This window comes from Rhamphochromis longiceps, linkage group LG20, assembly GCF_057381845.1.
Source record: "Rhamphochromis longiceps isolate RC_006_pf linkage group LG20, R_longiceps_female_GT1.1, whole genome shotgun sequence".
In the NCBI taxonomy this organism is placed as follows: domain Eukaryota; kingdom Metazoa; phylum Chordata; class Actinopteri; order Cichliformes; family Cichlidae; genus Rhamphochromis; species Rhamphochromis longiceps.
This window is the reverse complement of record NC_140576.1, coordinates 12,298,957-12,319,628: the sequence shown is the minus strand read 5'-3', so window position 1 is coordinate 12,319,628 and position 20,672 is coordinate 12,298,957. Positions and strand designations below refer to the sequence as shown.

Below are 20,672 nucleotides of genomic sequence, written 5' to 3'. Positions count from 1 at the left end.
TCCAACACAGCTGATTTAAATGGCTAAATTACCTCCTCAACATGTCTTGAAGTTCTCCAGAGGCCTGGTAATGAACTGATCATTTGATTCAGGTGTGTTGACCCAGGGTGAGATCTAAAAACTGCAGGACACCAGCCCTCGAGGCCTGGAGTGGGATATTCCTGGTGTAGAGCTATATATTGGCATGCATATTGTAGCCTGAAGCCTCTAGCATGTAGCAGGGATATGAAGTACTTTACGGTGGGGTGGTGCTGTCTGTGGACCCAAAGTCATTTATAGACTGAAGTGCTTTTTGTCATATTTGGAGTGGTAACACTCATAAAAGGTTAAAGTGAAAATAAGGGCATATACACTCAGGTAGGATGGGTGTTTAAATGATGTACGGTTGGTGCTAAGGGGCCAAAAGTGTGCAAAGAAATCATCCCCCACAGCATTACATCATACATTACATCCATTGATACTGTATAGATCTATGTTTTCATGTTGTTTACACCTTAATTCTTCTAGCAGTCTAGCTGTTCTCCTCTGACATCAGCGAGGAAGTTTTGTTGTGTGTAACTTATGGCCTCACGTGTACCCATGAGGCCATGATTGTTCTCTCCAGCTCCTTTTGACATGTCATTTTAATTCACAAACCATAGAAATTCCATTAGTGTTTTCTGATTTGATCACTTCTTCTCCTTAATGTTGGACAACAAATGATACTGCGGTTGCAGTGGTTTCCTTCCCGCTGGTCCGACATCCAGTCCTGAAAACACCCGAGTGATATTTTAAGTCTGTGTGAATCCAAATGCCACGTTACTTTAAATAAGGCGATAAAGACGCCAACCCAGTTCTGTCCAGCGCCTCGTCAGAATCGACTGCCGTCAGCAGCAGCAGCGTTTTATCTCTCTCCGCCGTGCTTTTTGGTTTCCCCTAGTTAAGCCTGTTTTTAAGGGGCGGTAAGCAAAATGTTTTTCCTCTGCAACATATTATCCACAGATTCCTCAGGAGGATAGCAGAGGAAAAGCTGCTGCTGCCTTTTCTCTGCATCTCCAGCCCAGTCCCTTTCTAATAAGCTGCTTATTTTCTTTCCACCTTGGTATCTCTTTCTCTTTTCTTTCTATCCCACTCATTCTCTCCTCCTTTTTCTTAAAGCTGTTTTTCATCCTATCATATTTCCAATTTTCCTTTTTCTGCATTAAATTGCGTTTTTACATACCTCTAATATTATTATTCTACTTAATTTCCATACCCCCCTTTTTCTTCTACCTCTCCTTCTTCCTTTACTTCCTTGTGAGCAGCTTATGTATAAAATGTATTTCTTGTTGTGCATCTTTTCTCCTTCATCCTCAGTTTCTGTTGCTATATCACACCACCTCACTCCTCACACATCTTTCTTATTTCCCTCAGTTCTCTTTTCCTCCTCTCCCTAATGCCGCTGCTTTCAGTTCTCTTCCTTTCCAAACCTTCCCTTTGCTCTCAGCTTGTTGGTAACAGCTCTTTGAGATTGATGAAGCTCAGCAAAACATGGCTGAGGCCGACCTCAATACTGTAAAATGCCTGAGTGCCCTTTCCTAGCTCCTAAGAACTCAGTTGCTGGCGGTGTTGTGTGTGTGCATGTGTGAGAGAGAGCGAGTGTGGGTTTCCTTTACTGGTCTGTAGCAAGTACAGCAGAAATGAGCTAGTTTAGCTTTGCTGACAGTAGACATTTTCAAAGAAAGTCTGTGTTAAGTTGGAATTGGTTTTGCACCTGGATGTGATATATTTAGTTTTCTTAAACGTCCTCCAAGAATAAATGTTTTCCCTCACTCGCTCTCCCTCTCTGTTTCCTGATTCATACACGATTCTTCAGTGAAATTTTGTTTGTGTCACAGCTTGTTTATCTTCCTGTCATCATTTCTCTTTCTCCTCTCAGCTTTTTTTTTTATCCTCATCTGTTATTCTTTCCCTTTAAAAGTCACCCTCCATTCATATATTTGACTGTTTAGTCCTCAGGGATTTAGGACTAAAAATTACCTTTAACCAGAGTGTGCCCAGCTCCAGTTTGGACTGAATTATTTAATGTTAACAGGTATTAACTTTTCAGTCTTAATTCAAAAAGACATGTCTCTCATTTCTTCATCTACTGTGTTCATATAAAAATAATTTCTAAAGACTAATACATTTTAAAGGGGAAAAAATGCTGTTGTATTTACAGGTAATGTTGCACTTCACAGATGGAAGTATTGTGGTATTATTTTACCAAGCTGTAAACTTAGAGTCAAGTGTCAGATACACAGAGACCAATTTTTGCATCTCCTTGTTAAAATCTCTTTCTTTTACCCAGTGATCCAATTTATTTTAACCAACACATTTATGTGGTATAGAAGTGTCACAATCACTGATTTTCACTACATGATTATTGTAGACAATAGCAATGATATGACCATGATAGCTTTAAAAAAAAAAAAAAAAAAAAAAAATTCCCCAGATGTAAATATTTAAAATATGTGGTTAAACTGGTATCAAGAAATGTGAAGCAGGTGAAAATACAACAAAAAACTGCAGTGACTAAATCAGGCCATCCAAAAACACCTCTGAGTCAAGGACATGGTGATGGAGTGAACAGGTCAGCGATAGAAAGGAAACAGGGATGAAGAAGTAGCAGAAAGAGCAGACAGAAAACTAGTAATTAAATAAATAATTAGCTAAATCAAATCTACACCCATGTGAGTGACTCAGTCAAAATTAGCAAGTTTGTTGTGGGAAGTTTCAGTTAGTATGTGAGAGGTGAATGCCGATAGCTATAGTCACCTTATTTCAATTAGCCATGAGGCGAGTGGGTAAGTTCAGGCATCAGTGCAGAGCCGTGCTAAATTGGTGAGTAAGTCAAACCATAACTGTTCTGTTCATGTGCACTTTGTAAAGAAAATACATTATGATCTGATGTCTATGTTTAATTGTTTTAATATATAGTGGGTACTGCCAATACTGGTGTATCATGATGAACTTAATTAGGTCTAGCACTGAATATGGCCTAATGCAGCAATAAAAGCTTCTTTTATTAAAGATATACACTCAGTGGCCACTTAACTATTTACTCCTTGCTTGCACACGGTTAGATTTTTTTCTGCCTTCAGACGTACCTTATTTGTTCACTGTGATGACACATTGAAACATGATATATTTCTCTAAGATTTTAGTCTTTATTGATATCATAGCATCATGCAGTTGCAGCAGATTTTCAGCTGCACAGCCATAATCCAAATCTCCCATTCCACCACATCCCAAAGGTTCTCTGATTGAGATCTGGTGACTGGGGAGATTAGCTGAGTACACTGAATCATTGTCATGTTAAGGAAAACAGTTTGAGATGACTTGAGCTTTGTGATGTACTATATTATCCTGCTAAAAGCAGACACCCAGAGATGGATACGCTGTGGTCATACAGGCATGGACACGGTCAGCAACAATACTCGGACAGGCTGTGGCATGTAAACAATGCTCAGTTGTTACTAATGGGCCCCAAGAAAGTATCCGCCATACCATTAGCTGATTCTTACAAAGACAGAAACATTTTTGTGGGTTTTTTTTGTTGTTGTTGTCGTTTAAATGCTGCTTATGAAAAATTCTGACCTAACCACCAGAATGTTGCAAAAGACACTCTCATCAGGCCAGCCAGTGTTTTTCCAATCATCTATTGTTCAACTTGACACCCAGTGTGGTATTCTGCTTCCTTATCCTTTCTGTCTTCAAGGTTCGACAAGGTTGTGCATTCAGAGTTGCTTTTCTGCGTACGCTGGCTGTAATAAGTGTTAGCTTGAGTTACTCCTGCCTTCCTGGATCAGTCTAGCTATTCTATTCTGACCTCTAGTATCAAGAAGGCATTTTGGCCACTCATTGGGCATTTTATCTTTTTCAGACCATTCCCCTTAAACCATAGATATGGTGATCATCTGCTGTGGACAATCCCAGTAGATCAGCAGTTTCTGGAAAACTCAAACGAGCCTGTGTGGTGCAAACAACCATGTCAAATTCAGAGTCACTTAAATCATCTTTCTTCCTCATGTTGATGGTTGGTTTGATCTTCAGCAGGTCATCTTAACCATATCTACATGCCTGAATCAATGAGTTTGCTGTCATGTGATTAACGGCGAGAATGTATCATCTAAACTGAAAATACTACCAAACTGTAATATTCTAATGATGCCTAAATAATACCTATTGCAGTAAACAACCTAATATTGGAAATAGTTGCGTTACCGGGTGTGAATACTCTTGATATATTGTAACCATCAGTTGTTTGTATCTGTTTTCGAGACAAAAATAAGTGTAGGTAAAAGTCCAATTGGACCAGTCTCATACACTGCGAGGCAGTCCCTGAAGGACCCATAAGTAGGTTAGGGAAGTGCCCGTGGTTAGGGAAGTAGGTTAGGGAAGTGCCCGTGTGAAGCCATTACGTAGCTTTAAAGTGGAAAACACAGATAATCCCCCCCCCCCCGCTACACTGTGAAAACTCATCAGTATTGGATTGAAGAACATGACAAAGAGCCTGAGGTGTTGACCTGGCCTGCAAACTCCCCAGATCCCAGTCCAATCAAGCATCCATAGATGCTCTGAACCAAGGCTGATCCACAGAGACCCTCCCTGCAACTGTCAGGACCAAAAGGATCTGCTGCCAACATTCCAGTGCCAGATTTCCACAGCGTACCTCAGGAGGTCTGTGTTCATGCCCTGATGGGTCCAAGCTGTTTTGGAGGTCTGATGTATCAGGTGCTATAGCCTTCCCAAGGACTCTGTTGGACACTTTTTTGGGCTTATTTGGTAGTTTGGGCTAATATGTTAAATTTTTTTCTCTATTTTCAGCATCACGACACCAAATAAGGTAATATGTTTGGTTCTAGAAGAAAACGGTAGCCTTAGAAAAACACCTTTTGTTGGTTTTTCTTTTACTCTTTTGTTACCGTCTTTGTTACGATGTTTGCTTTACTTCCCCAACTCTGGCTAAAAGCAGTGCGCCGCTGCTTTCCTGAGTCTTTGATTGAGTCATCCAGTCAGGGCTAACTCACAATCACAACTTAAAAGATAAATTACAGGAGAAGTGTAGTCCTGTTCATAAAAGAAACATTGAAGGAAGCTGTCAAAGATCGAGAACACAAAGCTGCTTGAGAATGAACACGGACAAACTGTGTTTTACCGTCAACCATTTCAACATTTGATCAGAGCTCAGCACCGAATGTGTTGTTTTTGCTTGTAAATAGCCCCCACCCCACCCCATCTTCCTGTAACACTGCTGTTTTGCGTTTCCCCACTTTGTAAGCAAACGATAACTGATACAAGCCCAGAAGCAGATGACTGTTCTTTGGCTCTCTCCATCACAACTAGAAATCAGCATGTCAACGTGTGTTCTCACAAAGCAGTGTTTGGTTCAGATTTTTCCTTGTGAACCTCTGCATCTCTGTTTCATAATGAGGCTATCTAACCCCTCCTTCTGGAGTTTGCTTAAGCTTCATCAAAAACCATTAGTTCCTACACACACAGCCACAGTGGGTTTTTGTAAATTGCTGACAAAGAAATCACTTTAATTCTGCATCGAAGTATGCCAGCAAAAAAGAGAGCACCGGAATAACAAGCAGACACACACACACACACACACATTAAGGAGCACACTAGATAAAGGCTCTTGTTCAGAGATATGTACGCTTATGAACATGTCAAACAAAGACCCAAACAAACCTATGTGGTTTCCAAAAGTATGCAGACTGTTCTATAAATCATACACATGCCATCACACAAACACAAGCACAATGCAGCTGAAAATCACTGCTTATTACTTTGTCTGTACTGTAGCCTAGCTGCCAGGCTCCCCTGAGGTTGCAGTAATTGACTTGTCCAGTCCCTCCTTTCAACACGTTTTTCTTCCTCCGCTTCTTCTGTCCGGTGTTTGCCAGAGGGACCGAGCTGACACACAAAAGATATTGGTCACATTGTCAAAACTTACGAGTGAACAAAACTCTCTCGCTGTAATGAATCCTGCCACAGTGCCTACGCCGGTTCAGCTTTTAATATCCCAAATGTCCACTTCCACTGCTTTCTATAATAAATTGTAAATGCACGTCATGCTTCAAAAAGAACTTCCACTCTCTCACACGTTCGTAGGTCTTTCTTGATCTGTCGAGCTTTTCTTGCTGTTACTGTAAAGTGTTGCAGGTGACTTTTGCAAAATTTTTATTACTTTTTCTTTTTGATGAGGCCCGTTGTTGCTGAAGTGTAACTAAATGGATTGTGGATCATGGGTTACGGAAAAGGCCTTTAGAAGTAAACGTCACACATTAATTATGTTAAGTGAGTTACAGTTATAGAGTTTAAGGCTTTTGGTTAAAAACTGCTTCTAGTCCCTTAAACCCCCCAAAAAGGGGGGGGGTATTCATATAGATAAATGAAAAACTTTCAGTGTTAATTCACCTAGATTTGTATGTTCTGTAACTTAGATTGGAAGCTGGTTCCTCTGGTTTTCAAAGCAGTGTTTTCACACAGCTCGTTATCAGGCATCAGCTGCTGGAGCTGAGAAATGTGCCAAAAAATGCAGTTCTCTATTGGGCACTTGAGGCTGGCTCTGAAAGCGTTGCAACCCCCTTAAACGTTCACGTTAAAATGACATTTAAAAAAAAGAAAAAAAAATCAGTTCCTTGTAAATGGTTTTTATATTCTGCTTTTCAACTCTTAATACTCAAAGTGCTGTATACAGCTTGCCTTATTCACCCATTCATACATGCACTTTTTCTATGCTTTTTCTACCTAAAGGCTTTTCTATCTACATTCACACACCTTTATACTCTGATGAATGCATCAGAGAGCGACTTTGGATTAATATCAGGGATATTTGTCGTGCAGACTGGAGAAACCAGGGTTTGAACCACCAACCCTCCAATTAGTAGAAGACCTGCTCTACCTGAGCTACAGCTTACCAAAAGTGTACAGCTCCTGGTATTCCCAGGTGGTCTCTCATCCAAGTACTAACCAGGCGCAACTCATTTAATTGAATTATCTGACAAATAATATTGCTTTAAGTGTCATAGAGCCCATCCATGAAGGTTGTTCTTCTGTTTTGATGAGTGAAATTATTCTTAGTCATATGTGTTTTGATAGATTAACATACCAGAGTGCTGATGTTAGCTGTCTTATGTCAGCAAAGAAAACCTTGCACACATTTTTCTGTGACAACATAAGCCTAACTGCAATTTTCTTTCTTTCTGTCATCCTCCATTGGTGACATCATGGCTTCTCTTGCCTTGACCGGCCATATGTACACTCTAAAATTATACACTAAATGTGTTTTGAGTCTGGGCAGATGCTTTTTCTATTAGAGGTTGAGGTGATAAAGTTCTCAAAATTAATATTAGTAGCTGCCAGGATCATACTGAGGAGGAGTTTTCTGAGCATTTCCCTCTTCCTCCTCTTCTGTCATTTTGAAAAACACCTCTCTCTCCTTGGCACAGTTTCTCAGCACTAAATAAATTAAACTGAGCCTCTGACTGTGGAAGCAAATAAAAATGATGCAAATCTGATACTTCACTGACATTAAAAAAAACATTTTGCACAAGTATGATATTAAAATGTCAGGGACATTAGCTGACTTGGGTATTTTTCCCCCTATTCTTGTAATTAATGAAGCCTAAACCAGGGGAAACCATGTGTAACCTGTTAGTTTCTTTTGGATTCACTAATTAAGTCAGTCATGCACCATACAATACTTGTAAACTGAACTTAATAACCAGTTTTCAGCATACATGGCAGCACTCCAAATCAAGTATTTTTTAATCAGCATCACCTGTCATGTTTCAGTTCTGCTCTCTGAATCATTCCAGGTAGGTGTGCTTTATAGTACAAGTAGAATAGTTTTACTTTTTTTTGTTGTTACTTTGTTACTAGTAGCTGGCTGCAAATGTTGCAAAACATATTATGTGTTCCCATTTCTTTAGCTGGAGTAAAAAGAAATGTCAATGCTAACACAGTTTGGGAGGCATAAAATAATATTTTTGGGCCAACAAGGTGATTACTAAGAAGAACCAAAAACTTGGTGTATCTGAGCATGCTATGTAGTTTGTCTTAATTGGTCAAGTGGAGGACAAAAGAAGATGTGGGCAAACCTAAAAATCCAATAAAGACCTGACAGAGGACCTGTGAGATGCATCTGGACCTCTAGTTGATTTATCTGCTGTTCATCTGCTCCTTATCAGAAGTGATGTCAGTGGAAGGATGGCCATCAAGAAGCCATTCTTCAAGAAGGGAAATGGGGAGAAGAGGCTGAGGTATGCCAGATTACACATGAAAGTCGGTGACAATAAGGCTTATGAAGAGAGGTACACCCATTTGTAAAACACAGTTCATGGTGATGAAAAGAAAGAAACGTATGGTCATAAAAAACTAGGAAGAAAAAATAAAAACAGAAAATGGAATGCTGTTGATCATGGACAGGCCTGCTCAGAGCCCGGATGTCATCATTATTGAAGCAGCGTGGGATCTTAACAGAAAACAGAACAAAAATCTGCCAACATCCAAAGAAGAGCCTCGACTGTCCTTTAAGAAGCCTGGAGAAATATTCCTGAAGACTACTTTTAAAAAGCTTGCCTAAGAAACTTCAGGCTGTTTTGCAGAATAAAGTAGGCATACCAAACACTGACCTTGAAGCTTGTTAGACTTGTACAAACTCCATCCTGCTGTTAAATCACAAAGTCTCTTACACTGACATGCTATTTTGTTTCCCAGCTTTGCAGCATGGTTTAAAAGGGCTTCCACAAAATAGTCTTGTAATGTAGTCCTCAGAAGAGGCAGCTTTTCAATGTGATTGATCTTAAAGGAGAAGTCCTTAGAGATTAAATCATTTGGGTCTGAAGGTCATGGGGATACCCATTAGCTTGATGCTGAAATCCATGTTTTGTTTTTTGCTTTACCGATATACATTGGGGCAAAAAAGTATTTAGTCAGCCACCGATTGTGCAAGTTCCCCCACTTAAAATGATGACAGAGGTCAGTAATTTGCACCAGAGGTACACTTCAACTGTGAGAGACAGAATGTGAAAAAAAAATCCATGAATTCACATGGTAGGATTTGTAAAGAATTTATTCGTAAATCAGGGTGGAAAATAAGTATTTGGTCACCTCAAACAAGGAAAATCTCTGGCTCTCACAGACCTGTAACGTCTTCTGTAAGAAGCTTTTCTGTCCCCCACTCGTTACCTGTATGAATGGCACCTGTTTGAACTCATCATCTGTATAAAAGACACCTGTCCACAGCCTCAAACAGTCAGACTCCAAACTCCGCCATGGCCAAGACCAAAGAGCTTTCGAAGGACACCAGGAAAAGTATTGTAGACCTGCACCAGACTGGGAAGAGTGAATCTACAATAGGCAAGCAGCTTGGTGTGAAAAAATCAACTGTGGGAGCAATCATCAGAAAATGGAAGACATACAAGACCACTGATAATCTCCCTCGATCTGGGGCTCCACGCAAGATCTCATCCCGTGGGGTCAAAATGATCATGAGAACGGTGAGCAAAGATCCCAGAACCACACGGGGGGACCTGGTGAATGACCTGCAGAGAGCTGGGACCAAAGTAACAAAGGTCACCATCAGTAACACACTACAACGGCAGGGAATCAAATCCCGCAGTGCCAGACGTGTTCCGCTGCTGAAGCCAGTGCATGTCCAGGCCCGTCTGAAGTTTGCCAGAGAGCACATGGATGATACAGCAGAGGATTGGGAGAATGTCATGTGGTCAGATGAAACCAAAGTAGAACTTTTTGGTATAAACTCAACTCGTCGTGTTTGGAGGAAGAAGAATACTGAGTTGCATCCCAAGAACACCATACCTACTGTGAAGCATGGGGGTGGAAACATCATGCTATGGGGCTGTTTTTCTGCCAAGGGGACAGGACGACTGATCTGTGTTAAGGACAGAATGAATGGGGCCATGTATCGTGAGATTTTGAGCCAAAACCTCCTTCCATCAGTGAGAACTTTGAAGATGAAACGAGGCTGGGTCTTCCAACATGACAATGATCCAAAACACACCGCCCGGGCAACAAAGGAGTGGCTCCGTAAGAAGCATTTGAAAGTCCTGGAGTGGCCTAGCCAGTCTCCAGACCTCAACCCCATAGAAAATCTGTGGCGGGAGTTGAAAGTCCGTGTTGTTCGGCGACAGCCCCAAAACATCACTGCTCTCGAGAAGATCTGCATGGATGAATGGGCCAAAATACCAGCTACTGTGTGTGCAAACCTGGTAAAGACCTATAGTAAAAGTTTGACCTCTGTTATTGCCAACAAAGGTTATGTTACAAAGTATTGAGTTGTATTTTTGTTATTGACCAAATACTTATTTTCCACCCTGATTTACGAATAAATTCTTTACAAATCCTACCATGTGAATTCATGGATTTTTTTTTCACATTCTGTCTCTCACAGTTGAAGTGTACCTCTGGTGCAAATTACTGACCTCTGTCATCATTTTAGGTGGGGGAACTTGCACAATCGGTGGCTGACTAAATACTTTTTTGCCCCACTGTACTTTGTCAACCCTGAAATTCTTTTTAAATAATAGAGGCTAGGCAATAAGTGTCCCTTTTCCGTCATTCTGTCTGGCAGCAAGAATCAGATTTTTAGCTGCTTGGTAAAAGTGAAATTTGGCTGCCTCATTGAAAAGTTAGTATTACCATTTATATGCTTCAATATGAAGGTGTATCATTAGAAAATGGTTGCATTTGCATTATCGGTAGCTTAATAAAGCATGTTTCCTGTGAATGTCACCAAATACACTCAGTTTGTCATTCTGCAAATACATGAATATTTCAGTGTTTTTATTACCAGGCCAGTTGCATCATTCACAATAAATAGTGACTTTACTGATGACGTTTAGATGTAAATCTTAGAGGCTGCAATGTGCTATACACACTGTTTGTATTTCTGTGCCATTCTAGTGGCTTACGCTTCAGATTCCCCTCTCCCCTCAGGTCTGCTTCTTGATCTCTAATGATGATTAATGTAGGCTGTGTGCTTATTGGCACCACTGTGTTATTGGCATACTGACAGGACCGTTAAGATGGATAACTATGCAAGTGTGTGTACGTATGTGTAAGTGTGTGAGAGCCAGCAGTAGAGCTGTGAAATCGATTGATTTGTTTGTCTGGTCAATAAGAAAATTGATTTGTGGAAGAGGCTGAAAAACAACACCTAAATTAAACTTGGGCTCTGATTTTTTTCTGTTTGTTGAATCTTTTATAAGTGTGCCACAAACAACAGAAAACTCTGCTTTGTGCTTGAAAACATTTCTCTTTTTACAAGGCTTTTCTGTCTGTTTGTGTGTGTGCAGGAGATGGTCCGTCGTGGGGAGATCTTGGACGACAGCATGGAGGATGAGTTTTACCTTCGTCGTCTGGACGCCGGGCTATTTGTTCTTCAGTTGATCTGCTACATTATGGTGGAGATCAGCAACTCAGGAATCCCACAGGTACACACACATGTGCACGCATGCACACACGCACGCAAACTGGTCCTGGCTTGCCAATTTCCTTTCAGATTAATTGTTCTTAACATGTCTGATCACACAAACTATGAAAACAGATGGAGGTCAAATAGCTTTTAATGGGTGCAGTTTGTTAAAGTGTTGCAGTTGCAGGCAAAAAAAAAATACTACTTAGGCATTTGACTTGCATTATGTCACAGTCTATAACGCCGTGTCACTACTGTTACACTGTAATACTGCTGCTGAAACCTTTTGTCAGGGTTTGGGCTAAATTCTACTGCCTGCAAGGTGCAACCACTGCATTGTTTTCTATATTGTAAAAAATATGAATGAAATATTGGGATAAAGATTTGAGGCAATATTTCCAAGCACTAGTGTTTAAAAGGCCTAGTATAACATAAAAGCCACTATAGTAGAGTCCAAGAATAAACATATGGAGCAAACAATTAGCTTAAAGTTGGACATTTTAAGCTGAGCAAACTAGCATTAACTCAAAGTGGAAACTGTCTTTTTAGCTACAATGTTACCTTTAGTTCTTGTTTATCACTAAAATACAGACCAAGTAATAAGACACATCAAAACAATCAACAATATACAGCTTTAGATAATAGGAATTCTATTTTCTTTTCTTTTTTGTCTGCATGTAGCTTCAACAGAGGGTCCATCAAATTCTTAACCTAAGAGGAGGTTCTGTCAAAGTAGTGCGCCACATCATGAGAGGTGAGTAACTTTATCTTCTCAATATTTCCTTAGTATCTCTGCTACTCTGCTGCACATAAACATACAGACACTGTTTTATGTGAAAACATATGGGGAGTGCTTTAACATATAAATGTGTTTGATCAATACACAAAAGGTTATTAGTATTTTTTAAGCGCTGTTAACGTGAGTAAAGAATTTTGAACATAGCTTTTTATTTTGGATGTTTATGTTATGTTACTTTGCAAACAGGCAAAGTTATTTTACAAAAACCCAAAAAAGCCAGGGTTAAAATCAATCAGTTCCTTTTTGCTGGATAACAACCTGCAGTCGTTTGTTGTGGTTTGCAACAAGTCTGTAACACGCCTTCTCCCCAGGCCATTCTTCTTTGGCAAATCTCTCAAGCTTCTACAAATTTGACGGAGATATTTCTTTACAAGGAGCTACGCATGTTTTGAGTTGTGTTTATGTTGGAGGACAAAATGACGACCCAGATCCAGTTTGGCTTCTGACTGTTGAAATCTTCAGATATCCTTCATTTTCTCAAGTCCAAACTGAGTTCTTTTGGCATGATGCTTTCACAGGTGACAGCTCAAACTCTCGCTGAAGTTTTTATATTGTGGAAGAAAATCCTCAGTTTTAGCTTGATTTTACAAACTTTGAGTATTACAGTACATAAAGTTGAAATGCATCATTGCACAGCAGTGGTTTGATAAAAAGGTTAGTTTTTCAGAAGGCAAATAGTACTGCTTTTGCTTTTTCTGAAGTAATTATGTTATTGTATGCTTAGAAATGCTATGTTATAAATTCCTTGCGCCGTTAAAAAAAGCAGTTGGAAGAATTCTGACAAAAACGTCCATTCTGATAGTCCTCATCTATCAAATTGAAAGTGTGAAATAATTTTCTCCTTATCTTCATACTCTGCAAATGGGAGAATAATCTGTAGTGACACATTTCTCAGCACAGGCCTTTCCCGTGACTTTATATCAAATCTACAGGTTGATCTGGGACCTTGCCCAAAAGCGCAGATCCTTCACCTTAGAGTGAACAAGGATAAAAGTAGAAAAACTGCATATTTTGAAAGGGCAAAGTGGTGCCTTCAAAAGCTGCTCTTACACCCACAGAGATTTATATTACTTTCAGAAGTGCATTTTATTGACACATTTTGTAAAATCCTGTTTCCAAGTGCTTCTCAGCCTGGCAAGGAAACAGCATTTCAGGGGAAAATGATGGTATAATCGCTGTTCTTTGGCTCTGGTTATTGTTTGATAGCAAGCCTGTGCTGTTTGCCTGCCAAAGTGGTTAGGTTGGAATATAATAAAATACCACAAATAATGTCATATGCTCCTGTTCTCTTGAACAAAGAAGTAGGCCTGGGGAGACCCTGTCACTCTGACCTTTGTTTAGTATATTCTTCCTTTGCATTTGCAGTAGCAGAGGTCACCTTGTATGAGAGGGGTGTCTTTAATATTTAGACTGTCCTGAATATTACGATATAGACAATTCAGATGGAAAAATAAACACGATAAAATCAAGCATCTAAAATATCCAGGCAGATGTGATTGTTTTGTTTTTGTTAATTGTATTACCTTTCTGCAGATGGTAAAACAATATGATGAAATTGAGCCTGGCTTGCAAATCTGAACTGATCATATTATCACTGAGTAGAGCAGAGACAGTCTGTCTGTCCTTTATTCACTTTTTTCACTTAGCCAGAGATTTCTCCTCGTGCTATATTTGTTTTCTGCCGTCAAAGACCTAGCAGGTTGTGTTATTTCCTTCGCGGCGCGACATCCATCCTTCCCGTATCATTGTTGGATAAAGCTCGAGGACGTGGCTCCGTTCACACACCCTCTGGCTCTCTGTGGCATGTAACACTGTAGATAGAGCCATCCGTCACACATGGCACTGCCAGCAAGCGTGGCATTTCTCCAGTCCTCCCCGTGTGCGTGTGTGCAGGAATTTGTATCCTAAATGTGGCTGTGTGACTCTTTGTTTTCATCTGCATATTTGCATACACGCACATCGTGCTTGTCCACACTATGTTTTTGCTTACTTACAGAGTTTGTGTGTGTGTGTGTGTGTGTGTGTGTGTGTGTGTGTGTGTGTGTGTGTGTGTGTGTGTGTGTGTGTGTGTGTGTGTGTGTGTGTGTGTGTGTGTGTGTGATTGCCATTAGCATGTCTCCATGTTTATTTGTACGCACATGTCCTTGCTTGCTTTTATCTGCATATTTTTTAGATATTAACAAACCTTTGAGAGGAAATCCTTGCAGATGTTTACTTCATTTCTGATTCAGTTTGCATTCTGTACTCGTGCCTGCCCTTGAATGTTTTCTACATATTAATGTGCATGTTAGGTTTCCTTGCATGATCTTGATGTGACTTATTTTTCATAAACTATATTGTGTTTATGTGTTCTGCAAATAACTATGCGTCCGCATACATAATAGCTTAGAGCCATTGCATATGTCTATCATAATTCATCTGCGCGCGTGTGGTTCAGTGACCTCACCCTTTCTACTAGGCCACAGTGTGTGGAGCCATCTCCCATTTCAAGTGCCCCACCCGGTCAATGTTAAACCACAGGAAAAGGTTAAGCACATGCAGTGTGTGTCGCCTGCTCTGCTATCTTGACCTTAACGGCTTTAGCTTACTGAAGAATAAAAAACTGCTCCGCAGGAACAATTTTGCTTGTGTTGTGAAGTTTTTGGTTTTGAATTCTGAGGTTTATGATTTGCCTTTTTTAAAATGTTTCAGTTGTGATAACCTTGTATAATAATACTTGGATTTTTACCCAAGTATTGAAGCTAATTCTTACACTTAAAGTTATGATACTAGTAGTTTTGAGCCTACAGTGGACAAAAATGAATGCAATTCTTAAATATTCAGTGTAATACCTTCAAATAAAACTGAAAGTCTCCACTTCAAATTATTTTAACACAATGAAAACCAGCCTTTGTGCCATTGAACTGTACCGTTGACTAAAACAGTACTTAAGCGACTGTGTCGATTAAGAAGTTGGGTTCTTTCCTGCAGCACATTCTTGTGGCATGAATCTTTATATCAATAAAGATGTTAGAATAGTTTTGGGGTTTTTAAATCAGAGACCACCCTGACTAACTGCTGATGCAAACTCTGTTATTTTGTTCTATAAGAAGTTCAAAAAAGAGCTTCAAGGTTTACGCCTAGTCGGCCTTCAAGAGGTAAAGAAAGAAAAAGGTGCAAAAGAAGTCTTTACGCTGTATTTAAGCTAAAGGTGGAAGTTGACCAAAAATATTGAAACCCTTGCTCACCCTCCCATCACAAAAGAACAGTTAAGTAATGTCAAGCCCTTATTCCAGGGACTAGAAATTATGGCTCCCATGGTATCCTGTGGGGTAAGAACATGTACTAAAGAAAGAACTTGCAAGACTTAAAAATTAGAGATGGACCGATCCGATATTACATATCGGTATCGGTCCGATACTGACCCAAATTGCTGGATCGGATATCGGCAAGAAATAAAAAATGTAATCCGATCCATTAAATATCAAAAAAGCACCTCACAAAACTTGCTACACGGCGTAACTCGGCTCATAACCGTAGCAAGTTGCAGCAGTATGCATCACGTGATAGAGCGGCTGTGTGTATTTGTAGCCTTGCTAGCAATCAGGCATTTCATCTCCGAGGAAGTTATCCCAGAGAGAAGTAAAGCAAGTGTGTAAGTTCATCTCTGAATGTTTGTAAAGCATTCCCATGGTAAGCTTAACAACCAATATATGGAGAGACTGCCTCTCTCACTCTCCTCCTGCTACTTCAATCGTGAAACTGATCAATGATCAGCTGATCGGCTTTTCTGTTGGGAGTCCGTCTCCCTTCTTTGTTTTTGGCCCACTTCTCACCAGAACGAGGAAACCAGCGGCTGAACAACAGCAGCACGTTTAAGCTTGATAAGCTGTTGTTAGAATTTATTTAATATTACTTTCTACACCAGGATCTTTTTCTACGCAGCTGACGGCTGTAACTGTGCAGGGGCGGATCTAGCAAAGTTTAGCCAGGGGGGCCGATAGGGCATGAACAGGGAAAAGGGGGCACGAAGACATACTTTTCTTTCTTATTCTCATTTAAAATGTCTAGCTTTTAATAAATAATTATCTGAATCTTACACCCAAAGTTTTAATCTGATGTAAAATATATAGAAATCCATTACTGTATATACACTGAACAAAAATATAAACGCAACACCTTTGTTACTGCTCCCATTCCCCATGGGATGGACGTAGAGACCTAAAATTCATTCCAGATACACAATATAACCATCCCTCCCAAACAGTGGTCACAAATCAGTCCAAATGTGTGATAGTGGGCACATCTGCCATATTGAGATAATCCATCCCACCTCACAGGTGTGCCACATCAGGATGCTGATCTGACATCATGAGTAGTGCACAGGTGTACCTCAGACTGCCCACAACAAAAGGCCACCCTGGAATGTGCAGTTTTTTGCGCTATTGGGGGTCTGGGGACCCAGAACCGGTCAGTATCTGGTGTGACCACCATTTGCCTCATGCAGTGCAACACATCGTCGCATGGAGTCTATCAGATTGTCAATTGTGGCCTGTGGAATGTTGGTCCACTCCACTTCAATGGCTGTGCGAGGTTGTTGGATATTCGTGGGAACTGGTACACGCTGTCGTATACGCCGGTCAAGCACATCCCGAACATGCTCAATGGGTGACATGTCCGGTGCTGGCCATGCAAGAACTGGGACATTCTCAGCTGCCATCTGCCCTGAACAATGTGAACCATGATTCATCCGTGAAGCGCACACCTCTCCAACGTGCCAGATGCCATCGGATGTGAGCATTTGCCCACACAAGTCTGTTACGGCGACGAGCTGGAGTCAGGTCAAGACCCCGATGAGGACGACGGGCATGCAGTTGAGCGTCCCTGAGACGGTTTCTGACAGTTTGTGCAGAAATTGTTTGGTTGTGCAAACCAATTGTTCCAGCAGCTGTCTGGGTGGCTGGTCTCAGACGATCTTGGAGGTGAACCTGCTGGATGTGGAGGTCCTGGGCTGGTGTGGTTACACGAGGTCTGCGGTTGTGAGGCCGGTTGGATGTGCTGCCATATTCTCTGAAACGCCTGTGGAGACGGCTTATGTTGAGAAATGAACATTCAATGCACGGGCGACAGATCTGGTTGACATTCCTGCTGTCAGCATGCCAATTGCACGCTCCCTCATTGCTTGTGGCATCTGTGGCATTTTCCTGTGAGACAAAACTGCACATTCCAGGGTGGCCTTTTGTTGTGGGCAGTCTGAGGTACACCTGTGCACTACTCATGATGTCAGATCAGCATCCTGATGTGGCACACCTGTGAGGTGGGATGGATTATCTCAATATGGCAGATGTGCCCACTACCACACATTTGGACTGATTTGTGACCACTGTTTGGGAGGGATGGTTATATTGTGTATCTGGAATGAATTTTAGGTCTCTACGTCCATCCCATGGGGAATGGGAGCAAAAACAAAAGTGTTGCGTTTATATTTTTGTTCAGTGTAGTAACTGTTAAGTCTAATATACCCTAGTAAGCTATAGTACTTTTTCCTTTGGGAAAGTACCATCTGTGAATTCTGCAATTCTGTTGAAGAAAGATGTTGAATCTATTTAATTATTCTTGAAAATTTTTTTATTTCTGTGCAGTTTTCCCCCTGCATCAAATTACATTTGATTACATCGATTAAGCAACATGAGGTGGAGGGTGGTTCCCTATTTTTTTTTTTTGCTGGGAGTTTGCAACCCTATTAGTTAGGTTGTTGAATATTTCTGCTAAGTACTCTTTAAAATACCAGAATAGGGAGCATGGAATAGGTTTAAGTTTATTAGATTGATCAGTGTTGCTGAACTATGAAATATTTTGGGCGCAGTGTATTTTTTTACGTACAGAATAGCTTTAGTGTTGTTATTTATTTAAACTTGAGTAAAAACTTATACAAAATGCAGCAAGATATTAAAAAAACGTTTTATTGATTAAAAAACACACTATATCGGATTCATATCGATATCGGCAGATATCCAAATTTACGATATCTGTATCGGACATAAAAAAGTGGTATCGTGCCATCTCTATTAAAAATACAAACTATTGCATTTAATGTAAGTAGCAAAGTCCACCCTACACAGACTTTCTCTGAAAATATCAAAAATATAGACATAGATAAAAATTTATTTGTGTTTATTAGATGTGCTGATGAAACTGGTTTATGAGAAGAAAATAAACATTTGCAGCAATTATTGTTTTTTGAAGCTTATGTCTTGCTAAATGTTGTCATGGTATCCAGATTTTAGAGAGCTTTTGCAGTATCTTTTTTCCCACTCTCTTTGTTTGTTTGTTAAAAGGCAAACTGCATGATGATTATAGACGGTAGGTTACCCCACTGTGGGCATATTCTGTACCAGCTGTCCTTTGTTCAGTGGGATCACAGTGGCTTGAGACTGGTTTAGCAGTGTTTTAAATGACTTATGGTGCTCCAGCTGCAGCTGTAATCACGCTGAAAGTCCTATAGCGTGTCCCTATCCTTGGCTGCCGTTGCAGAGGCTGCTCCTGGAAATGATTCTCCTTGTATTCATGGCAGATCCGTCCCAGTCGCTGACCTGAGTAATGGCGATGCTCACTACTGTATTGTCCTCTGCCGTGTTGCCGTGGTGACAGAAGGAGAGGGTACCAGCATGCCAAAGAAAAGGTTCTGCAGAGAGTTGAAGAGTCACGGAATCTCTGACCTCTCTGTCTGTGTGGCTGACTGCAACACCATTTATAGACATGGAGACACTGGCACTCGGTCACAATGACAGGCTGGCAGTAATAGAGGCCATAGATTATCATGTTTTTGTTGAGTTGCTTTCTCTGAGTTGCCCCTCACCTGCTTTTCTCAGTCACCCTTAAAATTGTGCCTTTTTAAGTAAGTCTCGTTCGCATCCAAACCTCTGCGGATCAAATTAAAATCCCTGATTCTGACATTCAAGGCTTTTGTATTTGCACAAATCTGTGGACAAATCTGCATCCTCATATCTGCAGATGCTGGTCTAACTTTACACTTAACTTTATGCCTAGTGCTGTGGCCTGCTATAACCTAGCTCTCCCCTGAATACTCAATGATGGAGTAACCCGAGCAGATTACTGTCATCCTGAGCGTCTTCTGACCTGAGCTCAGTGTTTGTACTTCTAGAAGCACTTCTTGTAGCGTGCTATGCTGCCTTTACTTCTAACTTCTTTCTAATGTTGCTCAAACTTAAATACATCTCTGCAGTCTCACTTCAGTTATTTTTTTTTGTGGTAAAGTAAGGTCTGCTCCTGTCTGCATGCCAAATATCCTTGGGGAAAGTACTAACCCCAAGTTACGAATGTGTGGATGTTAGATAGGAGCACTTGTATAGAAAGAGTATAGAAAAAAAGTGCTTGTGTGAATGGATGAATGAGCAAAGTTGTGTAAAGTACCACTACATAAAACCACTACATAAGAACTGGTCCATTTACCATAAAAATATGAAAATCTCTTTTTGCACTTGGGCGTCTCCGGTAATCTCACTGTAGCGTTCATCTCTACTCAACATTTAAATAAATATACTCTTCTTATCAGGTAAGAAAAGGCAAGAATTAAGCTTGGCAGAAGTGTGGGTTTAGGTATTTAAGCTCATTGTCATCTTAGTGCCTTAAAGAGCCATTTTTTCTTCTTCTTAAATAGTTTTAATAGTTTTAGCTATTAGGTATTATCATTGTCTCTCTACAAGTTTCACTGTACAGAACAGTCAAAGAATTGTGCATTTTTCAAAAAATCTCTGTGTTAGCTCAAGCTGTTTAGAAGAGAAAATCAAAACTTGGCATGAATTTCTTGCATAAAGCTGACAATAAATGTCAAACTCAACTGTACGCACAGCTTGGCATTTTCCATTTATTTACTCTCAGATTTACCTCAGACTTCATCTTAGTGAAATAAGCATTGACCTAAAAAAATGAAACTAACATGGAAGTGCCACAGACTGCAGTCCCTCGACTAGATGTAAATGATTATTACAGTGGCCAAACTCGGCTAATTACTCCATTCATTACAACTTTGCAGGGGCTTGAAATTCTGCTTTTACTGACTACAGTCTACTCATCTATACTTTTGCTGTACTGTGGGCTTTAAAGCATGATAAATGCTATCTCCAACTGAAGCATGGTGTTAAAATCATGTGAAATATTTTTCTTCTTTTAGAATTTCTGAATGCAAATTTTATACATACATATTTTGACCTACAAAGGTTGACATTACTTTCCATGAGTGGCATTACAAAGTTAAAATTCCTAATGAAAAAGAATGCATCATGCTGCATTTAGGTGTTATTTGTTGTGGTGAGGAAACATAGAAAGTGTTGTTGTTAATAGCTTTCCTATTGAATAAGAGTTAGAGAAAGAAATTTATTAATCACTGTTAGGGCTGTTCAATATAACGATATATATCGGATG

General features: G+C 40.2%; 1 protein-coding gene across 1 annotated transcript in view; it reads left to right on the top strand.

Annotated features, from left to right (window-relative positions):
* The window catches only part of ctnnbl1 (catenin, beta like 1), a 76,045-nt gene that overhangs the window by 50,168 nt on the left and 5,205 nt on the right, over positions 1 to 20,672 (top strand). The window contains exons 14-15 of the mRNA XM_085394531.1: positions 11,331 to 11,468; positions 12,131 to 12,203. Coding sequence (XP_085250657.1) covers positions 11,331 to 11,468; positions 12,131 to 12,203 — 211 coding nt within the window. The remainder of the gene's footprint in view (positions 1 to 11,330; positions 11,469 to 12,130; positions 12,204 to 20,672) is intronic.